This window comes from Labrus mixtus, chromosome 2 (assembly GCF_963584025.1).
Source record: "Labrus mixtus chromosome 2, fLabMix1.1, whole genome shotgun sequence".
NCBI classification, from domain to species: domain Eukaryota; kingdom Metazoa; phylum Chordata; class Actinopteri; order Labriformes; family Labridae; genus Labrus; species Labrus mixtus.
This window is the reverse complement of record NC_083613.1, coordinates 27,328,292-27,346,518: the sequence shown is the minus strand read 5'-3', so window position 1 is coordinate 27,346,518 and position 18,227 is coordinate 27,328,292. Positions and strand designations below refer to the sequence as shown.

The 18,227-nt window shown below is 41.0% G+C and overlaps 1 protein-coding gene across 2 annotated transcripts in view; it reads left to right on the top strand.

The window, feature by feature from the left end:
* Positions 1–18,227, top strand: part of doc2d (double C2-like domains, delta) — a 76,552-nt gene that overhangs the window by 22,490 nt on the left and 35,835 nt on the right. The window contains exons 1-3 of one of the 2 annotated variants that reach the window (XM_061059577.1): positions 12,999–13,249; positions 17,146–17,551; positions 18,064–18,143. In XM_061059577.1, the coding sequence (XP_060915560.1) occupies positions 17,164–17,551; positions 18,064–18,143 (468 nt within the window). In that variant the 5' untranslated portion in view covers positions 12,999–13,249; positions 17,146–17,163. Of the gene's footprint in view, positions 1–12,998; positions 13,250–17,145; positions 17,552–18,063; positions 18,144–18,227 lie in introns of those variants that run through there. The other variant, XM_061059585.1, reaches the window with a different exon arrangement.

Sequence of the window (18,227 nt, the reverse complement as noted above, 5' to 3'; positions counted from 1 at the left end):
CTTATATAGCTCGGCTGACAATCATCTCCTCTTTGTACAGTCCATCTTTTCACCACAACGAACGATTTCTTCACTCTTCACCGATTGCCTGCCGTTGGTTAGTGAAGTCAGTCAATGCATGCAGAGGGTTTTCATGCCTCGTAGGCCTTTTTCCCTTTTTTCCTATTGAACGCCACACTGCTCATCAACGGCAGACCTGTCCAAAACATGCACGCTATTCTTTCTGGAGGGACACCTCAAGTTTAGCCTGTGAATAAGGTCAGCATTGACTTCTTAGCTCAGTGTGAATATCAGGTCCATTTTTCTTCCCCCGTGAACATAAATGACACATTTTCCGTCCCTGTGGCCATCAAAGAGGTCTAACTGTCCATACAAATTCTGTTGTTTGTCTCCATGGCATTTTGCTCCGCTCTTGCTGTGGTCAGTGTTTGAACTTTGTCTCACTTCGATGGACAAACTAGCAGCGTGACCCATGACTCTTCCAAATGTCACACCTCACTTTGAAATGTAAAAAAAAAAATGCAAAATCATTAAATCGCCTCTGCCTTACCGTTCTATTAAAAAAAAGTATGCTCCAATTTTACAGGTGCATGACTTCTTGTTTTTTTTTTTTACTGACGCAACTCTATTTTAAATAGGTGGATGAAAGTCCGACAAGTAGGAAAAAAAATAACTTTGTTGTGCTCATGAGAAAACAAAAACTGCAGGGAAGGCACAATCTAATTTTTATGCCTTCTCCCCCGCTTCTTTTTTCCTCTCCCTCTCTCTGCCCAGCGAGGCACAGCTGCGGTGGAAAACTGTTGAGGAACCTATTCCCCTGCGCGATCAAACCCTCGCTACGCTCAAATATGCTTAACGCGTCCAACCAAAGCCCTTATTTAGCGCTTTGGCTTTTTGTGAAGAACTGGAAACTTATTTCACTCCTTACCTTGACAAAAAAAGACAAGAGTGCAATAATGTCACAGTCATTGCACCACTCAGCTCCCAATGGAGTGCAGACCTTTGAATCGTTTGCTTAAGTGGAAATCAACTTCTGTATTTTTTTTGCATAGCTCGGATTGGCTGAGAGAGCAATGATGCTGTTTTCAGCAGCATGGAACTGAAATCTGCAGCCATAATCTACACATAAGCTGTGATTCAAGAGGCATTTTGTCACTTCCAACTCCTTGAAATAACATTCTCATACTTCTTTGAATCATATATTGATGGAAGCATACTGGTACGAGGAACTTTGACACTTCCGCATGTTAAGCCCCGGTTCCCTGATTAGTTCATGATTTCCATGTTTTCAAGATGCAGTTATTTCCTGCCCTATTTTGGCATACTTGCTTTTCCTTTTCAGAAATCTTCAGTTCATGCCCTTGTGTGTTTCCTGTCTGTTTGATTGTCTGCGCCACTCTGATCAGTTTCACCTGTCTTATTAGTTTCACGTGTCCCTCATCACCCATTCTCCCCTGTGTATTTAGTCCTTGTGCTCTCCTTGTCCACTGTCAGTTTGTCTTAGCTCTTTGTGGTTAGCCTTCCAGCATTCTTGTCTTTCCACCGATGTACCTTGACCGAGCCTTCGACTAGAAATTGGGTACTGATCCCCATTCGGTACGGAGTATCCATTTATCGAGCCCTGCTTCAAGTAAAGGATATTTGGTCTAAACTAATTTGTCCTCAGTCTGTTATTGAGTCTGCTGTCTGTTGGCCTCGTTCTGATGATTCCCATCCCAAGTCCAGCATGTGGAAAAAGCTACTGTGAGGATTTTTTTTAGTTGGATAAGGAACAGATTGAGATTAATACGAATGCCTATTTTTTTAGCTACAAAAGCAAACCAGAGTTAATTTTGAAGTCTCTCCTGGGGAGGCAGACGGTAGACAAAGTGAGTTCCAGCACATTGCAGACACAGACATTGTTTTCAGTTCCAAGGCAAAGACTCACAGAGAGTGATGAAAGACTCATAAAAGACAGCAGGATGACATTTTAGTCCGTAAACACTTCTTACACATGTGCAGGACAAGATTGGCAAAAAAATCAACTCAAACCAAATGTTCCTTAGGGGAGCTTTAACCTTAAAGCCAATGATATGATTTGATTGACGTTTTTGGTTACATGAAAGTAAACACAAAATACGTCCTTGTGCTTAAGTCACCAAGATGATTATCTTTCCCTATTGCCGCTCAAGTGCTGTACTTGGTACCTTAGTTTGAAGTTCTTGGGAAACTAATTTTCTACAGAAAACAAGTACAATGCATTACTCAGGATGAGCATTTTTTTTCTGAGTATTTCACTGATCCGTTGTGTTCTACTCAATTCCAGACTTAAGTAGTTGTACAGAGAAGGAATCTGCTGCATTGACTTACTAATTATTTCATGACCCTGATCAGAAGACTTTACACATAGGTGAGACTGTTTTATCCGTCACATATACACATGCCCTTCTGTACGCTCTTGGAAGCTAAATGGGATAGAATTAATTTACTAAACTGATTTCTCTTATAGCCCATGTGAGACTCTTTTGAGCTCCTCATTACATTTGACATCAGAGGTTCTTGGCTGCTTCACAGATGATTCAGTCTGCTTCAGCATTCAATGTCCAGACACACTATGGAGAATTTATTGCGCCAGAGCAACACATTGCATGAGTCATCAGCTGCTTCTGCAGTTTGAAGCAAGCTAACACACCACTTCTAGGGTACTCTATATGAGCTTTTATCGTAGTATTGGTTAAATGTTAAAGGCACTTTAGACTATATACACCTGACTTCTCAGTTGCTGCGATAAGACAGCTACACCAGAATGCCCCCTTTTAATATTGAACATAATAAACTTCTTGCAAAATGCCTTAATTGCACAAACTTATTAAAATAATTAAGCTTGAAATAACCCAAAAGCCAGGATTATCTCTGAGCAGATTCATTTGGAAAAAAACAGATGTATTAAGTATTATATAAAGTCTACTTTTTTTTTTAAAGTACATGCATATGTTCTGCTTATATGTGAGCGTAAGGCAGAGGGAAAGAGGCTATGGTTAATGATGCGTTCAGTTATTGGTGACGGATAATGTCATATCAAGAACTAATTGCCTGCACTGTTGCCTCATTAAGCACAGCATGACGTCCTGCCACAGGGCACACCTCGCTGCAATCACTGCTCCTTCACATCCTCTTTTTTTTCCACTCCTTTATCTCCTGGTCTGCTGTTCATCCTCCTGTCATGTTCTGCATTAAAGCTTCTTTCATAGAGCGAAAGTCGAAGGCCATTTTTTCCCCGAACTATAAAAGGATGGAGGAACTAGAGTTTGGTTTGTGCATTTCATTTCATACTGGGGGAATTGTTCTGACATCTTGACACAATCCACCTTTTTATTCATCTGTCCTGTCAATTTATCAGTTTCTTTCATTTTGAGTGTATGTCTCTTCCCTCCCCTAATCTATCCATCCTTATCTTCAAGCTGATTTTATTTTTTAAGCAGTACTTTCCGTGTTCAGAAGTCAATTTCCTGCTCTTTAACATTTGCATTTCTATTTCATCTCTATCTCTCCCTGTCTTACTCTCTGCAGTAACCTTCACACCCCTGATCTGGAGCAGTTGGCTCGTCTCCCCCGTTCTCTCTCCATCTATTCACCCCTCCGTTTCGCACATGCCCACTGCCCTGCCTCTGGGCCACACTTCCCTCCATTTCCCCTCCTCTCCGTTTCCACCTCCACCTCTCCCCCTCTTTTATTTATGGGAATATGCTGATGGGGCAAACCCAGCGAAGGAGAATTTCTCTTGTTACGCAGGTTGTGAAAGAGAAATAAGATGGAAAAATGGAAGCGAGGTGGCCGGAAGAGTGAAAGAGCACACACAATTAATCACAGAGCTGTCATTTGTCCTAAAAAGCAAAGCTATTCATCAAAAAGGGGCAGAAGGAAAAAAAATAAGGAAAGGGTGAACAAGACATGGAGAGCAGAGCAAGCGAAATATGTATCACATGATCTATGTAGGATGTAATTGGGTCAATGGCGAATAATGTGGCTCTGTTAGTGCTGAGCTTTGCTTCAGAGTTGGAACAGCAGGCTAGTTGGAAATCATTGTCAACGGGAGAGTGATTCAATCTCAAACCTTGAAATGCAATTGTAGGTTTTTAACACAAGGCAGAGTCCTGCAAAAGCGCACTAGAAAGTTGCATAGTCATATTTATCTCCATGTGATGAATAGAATTTACAAAGTGCTTATTGGTTGTCGCATTGACATCAAAGGTGCGTTTGTCGCTACACGTTGTCAATTGGTGATCACCACAGGGCGCCAAAGCAACCTCTATTTAAACTGCAACTTTACATTGCTGCTGACTGAGGTTTCTTTTAAATGCATTCATTTCCTTTCTAATGCAGAGCAAATGGGTTTGCATTCAAAACAGCTATTTCAAGGAGAAGTATAGAGTCCCATACTGCGGAGGAAATTGCAAATCCAAGCAAGAGCTTGCAGAAGAGGTCCTGACAGGAAACATGTTCAGAGGTCGTGTTTGGTTTCTCTCTTGTCAATCTTCAAGTTAAATTCATGTGGATTTTTTCAATCCCTTTTTTAAATTGCCTTATCATCTTTGCTATGAATGGGGATTTGACACAAACAAGCATGGGAATAAACGGGTTAACAATTCATTTCATCAACTCATATCTGTTCCATAGTGGACCGGATAGGAACAGGCAAGTTTGAGGAAAACAACTAATTTTACAGAATGACTAATCCCTCAGGCTGCTAGGCAGCTGAGCTACTGCTACGTGACAGCTCTGTTTTAATTTCAGCGGCATGTAAGCAAGTTGGAGCTTTCAGACATCTGTTTTGATTATGTCAAGGCTAAGAGCCGTGCATAATAAGGGGTGTGGTTGATTTCTATGACAGGTGGGTGGTTTTTAGCTGTTTGCCAGGATGCTAGGCTTCAATTGAACTCCTTAGACCTTAAACTGTAGGCTTTGTTTGTGCTGTTTTTAATGTTTGGAATATACTAGCTATAGATGACAAGCTAGAGCTGGGCGTATTTCAGCAACCATTATTTCAATCTGACTGCCATAACTCCAGCTCAATGCATTCTTCTACATTATCCGGAAGTTAATCGGAGTCAGCATTCCAACATGCTTACCACCATTTTTTTTGCCTTCATGATGCCTCTTCAGAAACCAAAATGTGACGTCACTAATGTTGTATTAAACATGGTTTCATCTAATATGTTGTGGGACCCATAGTGTATTTTCTGAAGATCACAAAAAAACATTAAAGGAACAAATATACAAAGAATAAAATAAAGCATTTATTTTTTAGGGAAAATCGTTATGCTTATCTGTCATTTTATTATACAGTGGGTCACCTTTTTGTTCTCATTGCTGGCTGAGTCTGTAACGCGACATTAGATGCATCAGAGTGTGTTCAGTGTCATTCTGTACAAGTATACGTTACAAATAAACTCACACGCGTTTGCTCTTTTTGAAATACCCCTGCATGTAAGAGTTGAGGACAAATCACAGTTAGGGTTAATGGGATATGTCGGTGTTAGAACAGCCCTCAGGCAGAGCGAGGACTGATAAAACATGGGAGAGGTGAAAGTGGAAGGTGATGTTGGTGGTGGGTGATAGCAGCGATGGGAGGAGCTGAGAGAAAAAGGACCGAGGGAGCCGAGGCCAGGAGCCGTGCAGAGCTGAAGTTCGGGACGTGACGCTCGGTGAAAAGAATAATGCACCTTGACAGAACAGCACTCTCTGCCAACACGACCAATGATTCCCCCCCGAAGCACAGTGATGCGGAGAGAAGCAGCACCTGTGACACCAACTGCCACCCTGGGGAAACATCAACAACTAGCCACCTGTTAAAAAATGCACTTGCCAACATAATACTGCCTATTAAATTCATTCAATTTCTTCTGATTGATGTCACATTGAGAAGAAAATGAATATCTTCTGAATTAAAATGTGACTCAGACACTCCAGGAACATTAGCGTCATTCACATATGTCTTGCTCGTGTCAGGAAAGATCCTATAGCTGCTGCTGGTTGAGATGCAAAAACTTATTCGAAAGGAAGTAACTTTTGAAAAGAAATGACACTTTTCTTCCTCTTATAAATGAAAAGCTGAATTCATAATGAATGCATCTTTGCTTATGTAACTACACTCAGGACTCTTGTTGAGTCTTGAGGTGCAAACATTAGCTTATGGCTACCATCGGCAAACTTTTGAAAAATTCAAAATGCCGTTATCATGAAGATTTGTTGCCACAACGGCTTTTCAGTGTGGAAGTTAATGTTGTAATCAAGACCACACTAACCGAGACCAAGTTATACCTGAGACCAGAGTGCTCCATGACAGGTACAAGACCAAGACATTTAGGGATCGGGACCGGGACAAGACCATGACCATGAATATCACTGAAAAATCATCAACTTGTGTGCAACGGGAAGGATGCTGTTGTAACTGGGGGATGAAAATCAAACTACAAATGAATTGAAGTTATTTGTTCTTTTAAAAAGAGGCGTTTTGCCCCCTCGGGAGTCAGCACACTTTACTTTATGCCCTGTCGTTGGGCCTGTCGTCGTCGAGCACTGTGTGCACTTAAGTTGTCTATTTTCTTTTTTGTTGTTGTAATGTTTCAGTTGATAGCTTTTTCTTCATCTTTTATTTTTTCATTCGGAGTCTTTATTTTGTTAGATTGTCCCAATTAATGTTTTGTTGTTCTTTACCTTTATGTACGAGTACTAATATGATTATTTGTCACCAATATGTCTGTATGTACTTGATAATTGGAAAATTCAATTAAATGGTAATCATAAAAAAAGAAAGAGGTGTTTTCCCTCTAATCCGAGTAATGAGGATTTTGAGTACTACAACGCTAATGGAAGTATTCTCAAACAGATGATAGAGACTGTTCGGTGCTAGGGGGCATGTTGATTGTAGGGCATCATGGTGTATTTTCTAACAACATTTTTATACATGAGGTTGTCTTTATTTAGTTTGTGATATCATTTACCTTTTACAGTATTGAACATTTGGGAGTTTTGGTCAATAAATCAGTTAAATCAAGTTCTATAGATGCCAACAAATTCCACCAAGAACGTGGATATGGTGAAGGTTACAACTTGAAAATCATTGTTCCTCACTGAATACATTTGGACAATATAAATCTGTATTTTTTTGCACACAGCTCTAATGCCTAAACTAAGTCTTCCTATATTGGAATCACATGAGAAATAATTAAAAATGTGATTTTCACAAGAAACAGCAGAGAGGCATTAAATCAGTGATGTGTCTGAGGAGAGTTGTCTGTTACATCACAGGGTCGTTGCTTTGGATACGGGGAGTATGTTATTTTTCATTGAGAGGAATTTACTCCCGACTCAATGCAGCGTCAAAGGGTGATGAATATAACAGTTGCATGCATTCCGACCTGGCTGTTAAGATTGAAGTCGCATTGTCAAAGATCCAACCTGTCTGGGATTTATCAAAGTGGCCCAAATCTGATGTGATGAAAACAAATTCAGTGCATCTCCGGCTGTAAAAATGTTCATAAAAAATCTGATCCGAGTTGCATATAAGCAAGATTTGACCTTCCATGTTTAATCAGCTCTTCATCGGTCTTGAAATCTTTCTGCGTTCTAACCTCTCTTCATTTTTCAAAAGCATCTCCAATATTTATCCTAGTTTTACCACATTTCTGCTCGTGGAGCTGATTAGAAAAATGCCACGGCTGTTTAGATCAGGCAGAATCAGTTATAACTGAACCAGTGCCCTTGCCCGCCTTATTGCTGCCCCTCGGTTTGCAGTTTGGCTGGCAAACCGAGGGGCATTACAGCCGTGTCGGGGTGCCGCCTACTTCTCTAGTCAAAACAAAAACAAACCATTCCGCACCGGAATTGAAACTTAGCAGGAGGATTGTGGCTGCTGTGTCGTTAACAGAGAAGTTAGCACTTCAGCATAGCATGTTTCCTTAATGTCTGATGATACAGTAAGGTCATGTTTTGATTTAATTCACCAAGTAACTTACTTTGGACCTTTACAAGGTAAATTCAGCATCTTCAGTTCTGCGTATGTCCCACATTGAAAGGTTCAAAATTGGACCACAACTTGATAAAATCAGCTCTGTATCTTTAATAACTCTAGTTATGTGATTGCTGAAGGTAAGACTGCTGTAACTCACACCAAAGGGAAATCCCCTCATTTTTTCACTGTGTACATTCCTTTTAACATATACAGGCTCTTCCAGCACACACTCTGCTCCACATTATGTTAAAAAGGCAGAGAAGTAACTCAGAAATTCAAGATCTGTCTGCACCCTGTTTCAAGGACGAGTGTAGGAAATGGGTGAGGGGATCCTTTGATCGTTATCAGGAAATGTATGCGGTTCCCCATCTTGTGCGGTGCCAAATGTTGAAAAATTCATCGCGGAGTAGAGCTACAGTATGTAAATGGAGGTTTACTTAATCTCACAGCTAATGGCTGGCTGAGAGACTGGGGAGGCTGTGTTCGGACACTTAATGGAAAACCTGCACTGCTTTGTGCTGTAGTAATGGCAAGAGATTATCGCTGCATGCAGAGGGACTGGATGAATGCTCCTCCACAAATTGGTCGTACCCTGTCCCTCCTGCCAACCAATCTCTCTCTCTCATTCCCGATGTTTATTATTTATATTGAACTCATAAGCCACATGAATGCTTATTCATGCTGACACCGAGGCTGAGAGAGGTATGGCAACTGAGTGAATAATGTTTGTTTATGCATTTTAATATTCTTTAACACTCGCTGTTAATTGAATTGAGATAGGTTTTATGGCTTTATAACCTTGTGGCTAAAACCTTTCCGTTTGAATGTAACGGCTCCCATCTGCATTTCTTCATTAGCACACTTCACTTTTCTGCTCTGATTCTTCCATCATGTTTTTTTTTTTTTAATGTTCCTGACTATTATTTACTTTTGTGAGCTCATGGGCAAAGCCACTGTGTTAAATATCTATCTGACAGACTACCTAATGTTTACCCCTGAGAGAGATCAATACTGCAGCGCCATCGTCCAGACTTCATTTTTCAAGCACAATTGATTGTGTTTCTTCCTCAGAACCTGCCCGGACACGCTAGACCAGACAAATCCATGTGGTTTGGTGTCACAGTGAATCGTGTCAATTAAGCCTGTGCCTGTCCAATGTACTGATTACTTGGCTCACAGCACAGTCAGTCCGTTGTTATGATGTTGCCACCTTCCCATTTAGGTATAAAAGTCATCATTCAGTAATAAGCATATTTCTTTCTTGCCTATGTGCTACCACCTTTCTCGACTAACAGCATTTTTCGAATTTTAGACGTTTTCAATTTGATACTTGTGTTTATGTTTCAGCATATTTAAATAATTATTTTAGAAATTAAACATCTTCATCAAAGTTCATGTGGCTGGGCTGTAGATAATAACTGTCTCAGAACTGCACAGCGGTGTTTTCACACATGCACAAATCTCCTACAATCGGGGTGAGCTGCGTGTGTGAATACAAACGGACAAATTCACCCCATCTTCACCCCTCGAGCCTGCCAGACCAAGAGTAGCATTCCAAGTAAAGTTGGACTGATGAAGCAGAAAATATTCAGGACAATTTTTACGCAAGGCAGCCAGCAGAGTTGATCATGCCATCCATTATACCGTCCGTTAAATTTAACATTGAGACAAAGCCAAAAAACTGACTGCCATAATTTTTTAAGATGTGGCTTGTCAGCCCAACCCCAACCTCCATCCCCCAGTACGACAGGGATATCTTCAAGCTGTCAGGAACGTACTGTATGTATATAAGCAAATCAGATTTAATGGTCCTGAAATTTGCTAGACATTTTAAGTGGTGCATGTGTGAAAACAGCAAAGTTTCTCATTGAGGTCCCAAAATACAGTAGTCTCTCCTCCCGTTTATTTCCAAAGAAAAGGTACACATTCTGTTTATGAATGGTCTTTTGCTGCCAGGAATAAATCTCCAGCAGAGACTAATTTAATTTGTTGGCTCAGTCTAAAAGATATCATCATCAGCCTAAAAATACCAAGCATAGCTTCCCAAGGTTCGCCAAAACCTATACTATCCCAGGAATAATACCGAGGACATGACCTCGGCGTCCTCAATGTTACCTGGCTACAACCTTGGAATGATACAGCTAAAGGTTGACATATGTTTTTCTAAGTGATGGTTAACCAACGCTGCAAATGTACAGATCAGAACTCTTCAGTCTTCTGTAAATCAGCCATGACCTAAACATGTTGAGACTGCAGTATAAGAGCCCTTCTGGTGGAGTACAGCGTGTCCTTTGGGTGCCCACTGGTGTATGGAGAGCGTCTGAGAGTTTTTGGTGGTCAGCATGTCGGCTGTGAGAGCTCTGCAGCTGTCTGATAGCTGCTGCTGTGGGTGGGGAAACCTTTGCACAGTTGCACATGTTTTTTTTTTTTTTTTTTTCCAGTTATCACCCAAAAGATGTGCAGCTCCGTTGAAACCAACAGCATGAAGCCCATTAAAAAGGACTATGTCATCTTCCGAAAAGGACAGGGGTGCACTTTAGCAGCACTTCTGCATCAATTTGAAGCCACTTAAAGCATGTAGCCCTGCATGTCTAAAGCACCTATTTCTAGATGGATAGTTTGGCATTGGTAGACTGAGCATTCATTTATCTCATTTCAACTCATTAAGCACTCATGTTCTCTTTTCAAATTAATGAATATACAGTGTAATGGTCTGTTAACGCAATATTGAAGATGAGATGCTGATAGTTAAGAGACGCCCAAAGTAAATCAAAGCGGCCACAGACGGACGGGCACATGCGTCTACACGTACAAGGTCCCCTTCCTCCTGCGGCTCACGATTAATTTAGTAGACTGGGGTTGTTGTTGTTCATCTGTTACTTTTCAACCGTGGAAAATTATATTGTCACCAATTAGTGCTCTGATGGTTTTCCAGACAGTAATATGTCATTCAAAGGTTTTTAGATCATCCTCTGCCATCACGAGCTGTAAACAAAGGAGCCCTCCTGCTGCTTTTAGCTACAGGAATTTCTTCATAAGCTTCTTTTCTCAATGACATGTTTTTTATATTTCAGGTCCACTTCAAACCCTCTGAGGTTTTTTTTGAAGCTATGTTGAACACATTTTCCTTTTGTTTCCTCTACCCTTATTTTTAGGTTACAAAATATTTTAGATATGGGAAAAAAAGAGAAATACGATATTCTGCAAAATTTAGACGTTAAAAAACTAAATTGGGGCGCCGATGGCCTAGTGGTTAGCTCGCACACCCCATGCACAGAGGCTGATGTCCTGAAATGGGAAGCCTGGTTTCAAATCCCACCTCTGGCTCCTTTCCCTCATGTCATTCCCCACACTCTCTCCCCCAGTTTCCGACTCTATCCAATACTGTCTACTCAGTAATCTGCTTTTTCCATCTACTAATGTTGTTTGGCTCTGAAGTCTGAACACAGACTCTCCTACTACACTTGGTCTTACCTAAACTGAAATGGATTCTGTAACGATCCAAAGAATGTCTCCCTAAGTCTTTAGGCTCAAACTTTGCTCAATTTAAAATTCATTTATGTAACTCATTAAAAAAATAAAAATAAAGTGCAGACCAGAGACAGATAGTTCAAAAGAATCTAATAAATAAATAATAATGAGAATGATTCAAATTGAGTTTAAAGCTAGCGTGGAGTCATTCAAGGGTAGAGTAGGCAGTGTGAAAATGAATGTTTGCAGCTTGGACTTAATGGAGGTCAGAGTGTGGGCTGGTCTTACATCAACTTGAAGATTATTCCAGGTCTGTGCTGCATGATAACAAAACGCAGCTTCCCCTTGTTTTCTTCAAACTCTTGGGAGTGGCCAGTGGGCCAGCCTCAGATGTCCTCAGGGTCCTACATTGTTCACAAGCACGTCAGGGTCAAGGATTTACAGTATTAGGGCTGTGAAGCCCCAAAGAGACTTCTGCACAAGAAGAGACAGAAAAGAGAAAACACTTCTTTGACTAAGCAGTATTTATTCTTTTGAGATTACAGAGACCCAATTTGAAAAAAAAACAACAAAAAAAAAACATTTATTTAGATATTTGTTTTTCTCTGTATGTGACTGTAGGTGTAATCCTTCCTTTGGCTGGAAACATTTGTTGAAGGTGACAAATACAGCATGTATTGTATTGACTATTTATCACTAAAATGAGACATTTACACACTAAGACATCTACATAATCTATCCTTCATAATGGTGCTACTAATGCTTTGGAGTTTGGATAAATTAGACCCCAAGCAGGTAGAAATCCCTCTTAAACCTCTTAGGAGAAATCTAAATGGAGTTATTTGGGATTAGCTTGCTTTGTAAAAAAAAAAAAAAAAGTACAGTAAGCATTAATTATGGATATATATGCATTTCGTCCTTAGTGTGTATATATACCCTTCTTATGTCCTGCGTCCACCTGTAGTTTATTGCAGTGTGACTTTCTCTGTTTTTTTTTTCATTCTATTTCTCATGAAGCCGTTACTATCAAGGCTGCCAAAGTTGGATACATACACACACACACACCAACACACATATGCTTGGCTGATATTGGCCATAGTCATAGCCAACACAAAGTAATCTGGCTATGTGATTGTATGGCTGGCTGTGTATTCTGTTCAGCTCAGTCAACACGTTGAATTTAATTTCCTCTCTCTGCCCTTCAGCTGCTGGATTTTTGTTTTCATCCCAGAGTGATATTTCTTTTTGTGTGTTCGTTCCCCCCCTCTCTGTTTTTCTCTCTCGACTGAATAAATATATATATAATGATGTCCTCCTTTTTTACGTTTGTTTAGCTGCTGTCTTTGTGATTGTGATTGTCTGTCTCTATATGATGTCAGTTTTTTCTCCTCATCTCTCACTTTCTCTTTTTGTGCACCCCCCCCCCCTCTCCTCTCCTCACCCACCACATAAACCATCAGAGCACATACACGCACGTCCCTTTTTCGCGGGTTTCCTTAAATCTCCCCACCGTATGAGAGAAAGTGAGTGACAGGGCTATATGCATAGTCTGCAAAGGACTGACGTGGATTTTTTAACCAGATACGTCACAAGTAAAGGGGAAGGGGAAGAGGGAGGAGAGGAGGAGAGCAAACGAAGAGAGAGAGAGAGGGAGAGAGGGAGAGGGAGAGTGTACGGAGGGATATATTGACTCAAAGCTGGTCTGCATGCTCCTCAGTGTGTGAGTAACAGAGGACGTGAGAGCAGGCAAGATGGAGTGCTGGCACAGATGAAGACTGTCCCTGGGTACGTTTTTGTCCCTGTCTATATTTGTGCATGTGTGCACATGTGGCAGCATGTGTCAGTCTGTGTGTGTGTGTGTGTGTGTGTGTCAGACCGGTGTGAGTGATTTGAGTTTGGGAGCAACATGCTTCAAGTGATGATCATTTTTGGCGCAGGGACAAATGTGTTGATATTTGGGTTTTCTTATGTAAGAGCAGTATCGTGTGAATGAGTGGCGGTATTGTCATTGGAACAAGCTGATTGATCTTCATCTGTGTGGAAAGTCTTCACGCACATGTGTGTGTGTAAAGGAGAGTCTGCATGAGTACTGTAACTCAGTGTAGTGAAGGAGGAATGTGCTCTATAATGCAAGTTTGCAACTGTGTTCAGTCTGGTTCTGTTCGAGTGTGTCAATCAGATTTTTTCACAAGAGCTATGTAGTGATCAACATTTATATAATCCATATTAAAAAAAGCAAACTGTCGATACGGTTTACAATGTAGTCGAGGCTCCAATACTGCTGGAAAAAAGTTGTGCATTCCATCAAATTTAGAGCATTAGGGTGTACATTTGAACACTCATCTATTATGCATATTTAAACAGACATGCCTTTTATTAGGACACACAAAGAAAAATACCTTTTATGTACATTTCTTCAATACAAAAGGATCACACTGGTTTAAAATGCATTAAATGTCTGCTGAATAGGATTCAGGCACAGCTAAAACACTGGAAGTTATTTATTAGTTGAGTTTAAAAAAAAAAATCACCAGCATTTTGACATCATATGACTAAGCATTGATCAGTTAATCCATTTTAGAGCAAATACTTAATGTTCCAAGATGCAAAAATGTGAAGTTGTTTGAAGTCAATGCTTCATGTTTTTGTACATGTCAGACAAAACAAAGCATTTTAAAGCTGCAACTCTTGGAAGTAACAGAAATTCTTCACTATTTTGTGACATTTTGACAAACAAATTAATGATTTAAATGACTGGGAAAAAAAAAACAGCAGATTGACTGATAATGAAAACATCAATCTCATTAGTGCAGCCCGAGAGTTAGGACTTTGATTTATGAGTTTTCAAACAACAAGAAACAAATGAAAGGGGACCAACCAGGCTATTTATTTGTGTCTGCTTAACAGATGCATCAATCAATCACTAAAAGAGCAAATCATTCTCCTATCGGGTAAATAATAGTCCTGAAAGCCTTCTGAACTAAATAAGGCTCCTAGAACAAGTTAGCACTGAATAGTGACATGAACATATGCAATGTTGTAGAATGGGGTGATGACAAGTGACTTGCATCCTCAATTGACCTGCCAGTGTAGCCTGTGTAGCTGTGTTTGCATTGGTGATGTAGCTTTGTCTTATAGTGAAAGGCAGAATGAGTAGGATTTAAGCCCACTCCGTCTGGGTCAACAACAACAGAGACTTTCACTTGAATGTGTCCCCACAGTCTGTCACCTGTTCAAGATGAAAGGTATAATGCACATTTAGCTGGTTGTTATAGCATTGGGTTTTATTCCCCTGTAACAACCCGCTCACTCTACGATATCCTGCTAATCGAACTGACATTAAAAACTATTTTGTTTAAAAAAAGATTTTGTTTCTACTTCTGAAAAATAGTTGGTAGCTTGTACACGCATTTCTTGGAATGACGCTAATAGAAAAAGAAAAGTCTTAAAAATTGACCCACTTTGCCGGTATAACCATATTAAACCAATATTTTCCTGATGAAGTGAGACAAGGTGAACAAGAGTGTATGAATCGGTGCAGCACCTGATTACCCCACAACTGTCAGAATCTCTTACCTTTTCATTTTTCATTAACCTGACTTTGAAGACTGCTAGAGTCCACGTTTCTGTTTAGAGTTCTTTATGCCTGAATGATTTTGTTTGTTTTTCTGTGTGGTCTAGTTCTGTTTGCTTTTCTTTTTTTTGACACAGTGCCAACAGACACATTGACATACTGCAGTACACAGGCTGACATTAAAAGTGCTGGTATTCTTTCTGTGGGTTAATTTATGATGAAATGTGGCTCTGAGAACATGTTTGATCACAGCTGCTTACCTTGCAAAGGTCTGTTCTGCTTTAAAGAAATATCAGACCTTAGAATGCTGTGATTATCCAATCTGAATCAAGTATTCAACAAAGCTGTGCATGAAGTTTTTATAGCATGTGGTCCTCAAAACCTGCATGCTGGTGTTGATTTAGGGGGCAAACGACCAATTCCAAAGCGTCGATGCCCAGAAATGTCCTGAAATGTTTTGGCCTTTTTACCGCTATTGGACAGGACAGATGAAGAGAGACAGGACATGTTGGGAGCAGAGAGTAGTGGAAGGTAGCAGCAAAGCAAGCCGAGGCTTGGATTCGAACCAAGCAGTAACCTCTGGTCACGGAAAATGAAGCGCAAAGGAAGTGCAAAATCCTGCAGTTCACTGAGTGTCCACTCACCCATCCCAGGAAGTCGCATACACACCACAGCCATAGAAACGTGTTTTTTTCAGCTTAAATTGACATGTTTACACCCAGGTACAAAAAGCCAGATAGGTCTGGTTAGTTATTATCATGATTGGCACACACTCTACTGGGGTTGATTTTTTTTTTTTTTTTTTTTTTTAAATGGCTCTGTTTTGATTTAATGAACAAAACATGTTATCCAATTAAGTGCATAGCTGACATGATTGAAAAGTGGGCGCGATGTAACGGTTTGTCAGAAGACATAAAACCCGCCTCAGCTCCAGCTCTCAGCCTGTTGTTAGGTTGACTGAAAGTTAGGCTGAGACAGCATTTCCATCATGGCGGCTGATGCCGATGAGCCTCTGGAACCCCCTGCTGTAACAGATGGCGGACGTGACTCAGGCTTCATCCATTAATATTTACAGTCTATGATTCGAACCCGCGGCCGCTGCAATGAAGACGACAGCCTCTGTATATGGGGCGCATGAAATAACCGCTAGGCTATCAGCGCCCCGCGTCTCTCCTCCTTGTTCTGCCTTTTAAAGTGGAGCTGCGACAGTCTCTTCTTGACTGGCTGAATGTTTTATGTAAAAATCCTTCGGTTTAACAGTTAAATCTGGGACAACACCAGCAGATAAAGGCAAACATTGTCATGTCCTAGTTTGAAGTTTTTGCCTGTGATCACTGAAATCAAAGTAGATCTTATAAAAAAAAAAAAAAGAAAAACAGACACAGTGGCAGTGTGGGAGTGCATACAAGAAAATCTGTTTACCGTCTCTGTTAATCACTGCAGGGAAAACGGGAAATGATAGCATATGGCTTAACGTGGTTAGAGTTTGGTAACAGTTATTACACTTCATTTGACAAATATGGTAAAGGCTGAGGGAGGCTTCGAGTAGTATTATGTAAATATCGCTCAGGGGGCTTGCAGATGCAAGAGGGAAGAGTGAAAGCGAGAGATAAGGGAAGGATTAGAGGGAAGTGCAGATACACAAGTGACATCACTTGTTCATACTTTACTGCACTACATTTGAATATTAATTCAAACCGCAGACTTGGTGTGCTGACACAATGTGTGAGTCACACTTGAAGTGCCAAGGGTTCTGGCAAATGCTATTTTGGCTTTTGAGAAGTCAGGTTTGCATCAGCTGATGGGAGCAGACGCATATTTCAGTTTTCTCCAGGAGGATTTAGATGTGCTGTGAATTTCAACTTATTGCCAACATTTACTCGCCTTCAATACAGTTGACCCCTGCTGCTGCTGCTGCTGCTGCTGCTGTAGAAACTCAAGAGAGAGGAGAACGTTGGACAGTCAGGATGTGACTGTTGTTTTGTTTTGTTTTTCTTTTCTAGTTTTGAGCCTCTTGTTTCTCCCCTTGCTATGATCCCAGCTCTTCTCTTTATCCTCCTCGGTCATTTCTTTCTTTCCGTCTCACCTCTACTTTTTTATCCCACAGCCCTGTTCGACAGTCCACATGAGCGTCTCCAAACCCCCTCCGCCCCCCTCCAACTCCCACCTCGCCATCCCTCCCTCCTCCAACTCCACTCCTTCCTCGTCCGCCACCTCCCCCTCGGCGACGCCCCACTCCACCGCCCTCCCCCCTCCCTCGCCAGTCAAGATCTCTATGCAGGAGCACTTTGCCATCAACGTGTGCCCGGGCCCCATCCTCCCCATCCCGCAGATCTCAGACTTCTTTCCACGTTTCCACGACTACCCCTGCACGCCGCCGCCTCCGAGGGAGAAGAAGATCCTAAAAGAGGAGACATTCAACGGGGAGACAGTTGGAGGGTACAAAGATGGGGAGAGGAGGGAGAGCCACGATGGAGACAGGGAGGAGACTGTCGACTCTGATGACGAAGACAGTGAGTGAAGGAAGGAGAGGGAACAAAGTTGTTAGAAAGTTGTGATCAGTGTTATTTAGTTTGATTTTTGTTCTTCCTTATAGAAATACATGGCAATGCGGCAGAAAAACAACATACCCAATTTAAAAAAAAAAAAAACAACCTTTCCCCTTCATCTTTTTTTCTTTAACTCAAAATGAGATTCTGCAGTTTCCCCAGAAACACGACATATGCTTGCAGAGTAAATGTGGTGTCAAGCATTTTGCCAAAAGTGTTTGTCACTCCCACTTTGTGTGACAGGGCGCTTTCGATGATTTATTAGACATTGTTGCAAAAAGCGGGACTCGGCCAGCGAGTTTCTGCTCATTCCCAAACAGTAATCAAACAAGACAGATCAATTCATATCAGGCACCGGCATGTTTTTAAAAGGCCATCTGCTACAAACATGACTCAGAGCTTTTTGAGCGTGTGTACATGCATATACGAGGATGTTTTGTCCCTTCAATTGCGGTTATTTCTGTGTTTCATTCCAGCCTACCTTGGAACGTTGGAGTTCAATCTGCTCTTTGATCAGGACAACAACTGTCTTCATTGTACCATTCACAAAGCAAAGGTATGCATCAATTCAATATCTTTTTTTATATTAATGGAACTCTGTGTGTGTGTGTGTGTGTGTGTGTGTGTGCGTGCGTGCTTT